Below are 4,532 nucleotides of genomic sequence, written 5' to 3'. Positions count from 1 at the left end.
ATATATATATATATATCATCGAGGAACGTCGTATCTGCATCTTTCTGTTCCTCTTTGCACATGAACGCCATTCACATGCGCTGATCGAAGAAATCTCTCTCGCTCTTTCTCTTTCTTTCTCTCTCTTGTATAAACTTCCTAGATCATTAAATATGATTATCTTGCTCGCCGCACGTTAAATAACGTGATTTGCTAACTAACCGTTCGTGTGTGTCTTCGTATATAGAAAAATATCGGTAAGCAGGCTGTTATATATACGAAAACTCGTCTGGCCAGCAGGAGATAAACTTGGATAATTGTATCTTAAAAATACGGTAGATATTACGTAATAATTTTTGCTTCAACGCGATTTGATAAACTGGTTTCAAATATCGTGCCTATCTCTTTCTCTATTTGAGTAAGTACTTTGATTAATCAAAGTAATTAGACGATTAATTTTCATTATAACATTATCGTGTTTACGATCGATTATTTCCTCGATCAATTCGCTCGATAAATCGTGCGAATAATAATATCTATTATTCATTTCGCCCGTTTATTTCTGTAAATCGGCGATAATCTGTTCACCGTGCAGTTCGAAACGCAGAGCAAGTTGCATCGATATAATTTAATCGATCGATGACCGATCGAAACGCGATTGTTACCACGCAGTTTGATCGTGGATTGGACAAGGTCGATAGAACGTATATTCGCAGAGGGCATTCGTCAATGTGCCAAAATTGTCGTAAGCACGTTTCCTTGTTCGAATCCTGGCGGATTCGCTGAACCAAGCAAACCGCAATCGCATACGATACGCCTCTGTAATTTCGTGCGCAACGTAACGAACTTGCGTTGCACACTGCGACGCCTACAAAACCCTCTTTTCCCAGATTTTAAAATCCGTTTATACGGATTCTGGGGTCACTTTCAGTTTCTGCTCGCCGGGAGATTATCGTGCGCGCGCAAAGGGAAAACGAACGTTGCACGCGGAAATGAAATCAGACTGGGCGGAAAGAGGGTTTGGCTGTGACGTCGAATTACGATTTTATTTTGTCCTATTCGTTTTTCCATCTCCCCCTTCCCTCGAGACTTATTCCCGCAAAGTAAATATAATATTCGCTAAAGCAAATATTTTTCCTAAATTAAATTTCCCGTAGAAATAATAGAATCGTCGTCGATTTTTATGAGATAGACGACGAGAGAGGGAACTGATGAGGGATGGGGCGTCGAAAACATCAAGATTGCTCAAAGAGAATGCACACGTATGTCGTCAAATAAATTGCAATACGGACTTTTACGCAGATCGACGTTCGTTTTCCCTTTCTATTAATTCGCGTTACGCAGCAGATAGAAAACGTATAGATGTATCTTTATCTCGCTGACAACACTTCGGTTACAGAACAGGTGTACCTCCGTAACGTAACATTAATCGGTGAAAGTCTCGATTCAACCCGATCGCGTAACCGTCAAAGCGATTCTCTCCCTCCCGAGCAATCTTATGTCTCCTAACATTACATAATCGGTTTGTTATGTATAAAAAAATATCGCTTTATTCGTTCATAAAAAAAAAAACATATCGTACAATAGAATACAATTTGATGATGTTGGGGATCACGGATGAATACAATATTGGTACATTTCGAGACTGACGTCTGCCACGGGAATGGCTACTACGTTTCCTCGCCGATCAGTCCTCTTCACGTTTCGACCAGCAAACGTTCTCGAAAGATCGAATTTACGAAATTACCGACCGACGCGATCTCGTCCCGATCGACGAACGAAACGTACGAAAGCGAAAGACTACGATGCACCGCCCGAGTCTTTGGTTCAGTAATGTTCGTGACCTCCGAAACCGCCTCCGAAACCGCCTCCGAAATCGTGGCCGCCGCCTAAGCTGAGCCCACCTTCGAATCCTCCACCGCCGAATCCTCCTCCGTGCTCCTTAACGATAAGCGGCACAGGCTCCTTCACGACCACCGGCACCTTGACAGGGTAGGGCACTGGTTTTGGTACCGTGACAGGCACCTTGACCGGCACCTTGACCGGCAAAGGTACTTTTATCGGCACTTTGACCGGCACCTTGACAGGATACGGTACGGGCTTCTCGACCGGGTAGGGCACATGCTTCTCGACCGTGACCGGGTAAGGTTGGGGCACGTGGACAGGGACTGGCTTGTCGATCGGGACTTTGACCGGTACGCTGACAGGTACGGGTACGTGTTTCGTGACCTCAACGGGATAAGGTTCGGGCACGTGGACGGTCTTTGTGACCGTGACTGCCTTGATGTGATCGGTGGATATCTGCTCGCCTCCCAATCCGCCTCCCAATCCGCCTCCAAATCCTCCACCTCCGCCGAAACCACCTCCAAACCCATGATCGCCCAAGCTAAGCTCCAAGCCGCGCTTCGTCTTCTCCTCCTTTGGTTGAACGCTCGACTCCGCCGTTTTTTTCGTCTCTTCGGCCATGGCCGAGAGGACCAGGCCGCAGATAAGTAAGATCTGAAGAGAATAAATTATGGGTTATTAACTTTGCCTTGCATTTCCCATTAGAGAGAGGATTTGAGAGAGGATTTGGATCGGAATTTAGGAAAATTTTAGAAAGGAAATGATGGATGAAAAGGGAAATTTCGTTCGCACGTTCCAAGTAGATATTATTTTCTTCGAACAGAGAAATCTTCACCGATTCTTGTATTATCGCTCGAGTACGATTTTCGAATCGACAGCATCGAGGACGATAAAGAGCTGAATTTTTTTCACCGGTTACAGTTTCGTTTGCGCGCGAAGTGGAGAAACGGTGGAGTTCAAGTGGCTGGTCTTACTAGAGCTACTCACTTTCAGCTTCTCTGTGCTGTTCATGTTGGCCGACAGTGAGCACACTGGTTCCACGATGGTCTACCCTCGCTTTTATAGGGGACGCAACGGCCAGTCCAACGGCCAACTCGAGCGTGCCGATGAAATTGTTGCGGAGTAGGAAGTTAAGGAGAAGGAAAGGAAGAGAACGACGCCATGGACGACGCTTTCCTCCGCTGGCTTTTGTCAGCCAACATTTAGCGAGTCGGTACGCGTCTCGTTCGATTTCTTCCCTTAATACTCCTCGAGCTTTCGAAATCTCCTTTTAAGAAATACAGGAAAAACTTCTTCGAGATCATTCTTCGATTCGTAATTTCCCTCTCGCGATGTTCCTCCAAATTTTCATCAAGTTTCAAAATTTTCGGGAAAGGCGGGAAAGAAAAATCCCGATTGAATTTCAACCCGATTTCAACTCGTCGGAATCGTAGAACGATCGACTTTAAACTTTCTCGTCACTTATCTTACGATTCCCGTGCCGGCGGAGTTTTCAATTACAGGATGAACCATCAGAGCGAACCGGAGCAACTAATACGGATTCAAGTTCGGTGTCTCTTTTTAATCCGATTACTTCTCACAATACGTTCCTACATCTCTGTACTCACATCCCCGAGAGGTTCATTAATATTAAGAGCTTAATTAAAGCGAGAAGCGAGTTATTAGGACTTCTCTAGGAGGTATTCAAGTTACATCCTATGGTATCCTCGAACCATCTTTTTTTTTCTTTTTTTTTTTTTTACCATCCGAAGAAACTTTTCTTCCTGCCGACAAACTTTTTTTTTATCCGTCCATCTATACCTGTCTCTGTGCAATTTTAACTTATATTCTATCTCTCGAAATTTCTCTTTTTTTTTTTTTTTTTTTTTTTCCCATCCGAAGAACCTTTTCTTCCTGCCGACAAACTTTTTTTTTATCCGTCCATCTATACCTGTCTCTGTGCAATTTTAACTTATATTCTATCTCTCGAAATTTCTCTTTTTTTTTTTTTTTTTCATTTGCCTCGAAATAAAACGAAACGTTTCTCACACATAACTCGGTTAAAATTAAATTCGCTTAACGCTATCTTTAATAATTTTTTTACCTCGACACGAAGTAACTATTTCAAAATGAAATAGTGACCGCGTCATCGATTTTCAACGACGAGAGATAGGCGACGATAAAAAAGTCTTATACGATATTCTCGAAGGAAAGGCGAACTATGCTCTCGAATCGACCGTCGTAACCGGATCTATCCGATATATCGATGAAACTCGAGAGAGAACGTTATTCGCGGTTGATTCGGGGAGAGCCGAGTACCGAGATATTCCGCGTTTGCAACGATTTTTGGTTATCACTCGTAACTCCCGTGGGCGCAGTTAATTTCAGAATGACTTTGTACCACGATCTCCCCTGTTCGGCAGCATTAGAATATCCCCTCGTATCCATGGTTTATCAGGCTTATCGGCCGGGAATAAATTTCCATATATCTGAATTTGAATCTCCATATTTGAATCTGAAAATATTGATTTGACTCCTAGCCGGGGCGGCGTGATGCGTTTCGACGGAGCGAGGGGGTTCGATTGGGGAGGGGAGGGGAGGTTCGATCCGGGCCGGATGAAAAGTGAGAGGAAGATGTTTGTCGATAGTTTCTGTCTCACCTTCCACCCGGATTAAATTGTTTTCGATGAATTCATAGTGATTTGCCGCGGTCGCAATCTCCTCGGACT

General features: G+C 43.9%; 1 protein-coding gene across 1 annotated transcript; it reads right to left on the bottom strand.

Annotated features, from left to right (window-relative positions):
• Positions 1–1,512: 1,512 nt before the first annotated feature.
• LOC102681696 (keratinocyte proline-rich protein-like) lies at positions 1,513–2,962 on the bottom strand. The gene is made up of 2 exons (XM_006620766.2): positions 2,812–2,962; positions 1,513–2,478 (listed from the first exon to the last, which is right to left on the bottom strand). Exons 1-2 carry the CDS (start codon positions 2,833–2,835, stop codon positions 1,807–1,809), a joined length of 696 nt encoding a protein of 231 aa, XP_006620829.1. The 5' UTR covers positions 2,836–2,962; the 3' UTR covers positions 1,513–1,806.
• Between the last annotated feature and the right edge of the window lie 1,570 nt (positions 2,963–4,532).

The sequence above is a fragment of the Apis dorsata genome, unplaced genomic scaffold, assembly GCF_000469605.1.
Source record: "Apis dorsata unplaced genomic scaffold, Apis dorsata 1.3 scaffold_527, whole genome shotgun sequence".
Classification (NCBI taxonomy): Eukaryota; Metazoa; Arthropoda; class Insecta; order Hymenoptera; family Apidae; genus Apis; species Apis dorsata.
The sequence above is the reverse complement of the archived record's forward strand: the minus strand, read 5'-3'. Positions and strand labels throughout refer to the sequence as shown.

What these genes read in the sequence shown, in the direction of transcription:
- LOC102681696 (XM_006620766.2), bottom strand. Translation starts at nt 2,835, where the DNA reads ATGAACAGCACAGAGAAGCTGAAA. An exon ending in ACAGCACAGAGAAGCTGAAA is followed by an intron (nt 2,479 to 2,811) that starts GTGAGTAGCTCT and finishes TATTCTCTTCAG; the next exon opens with ATCTTACTTATCTGCGGCCT.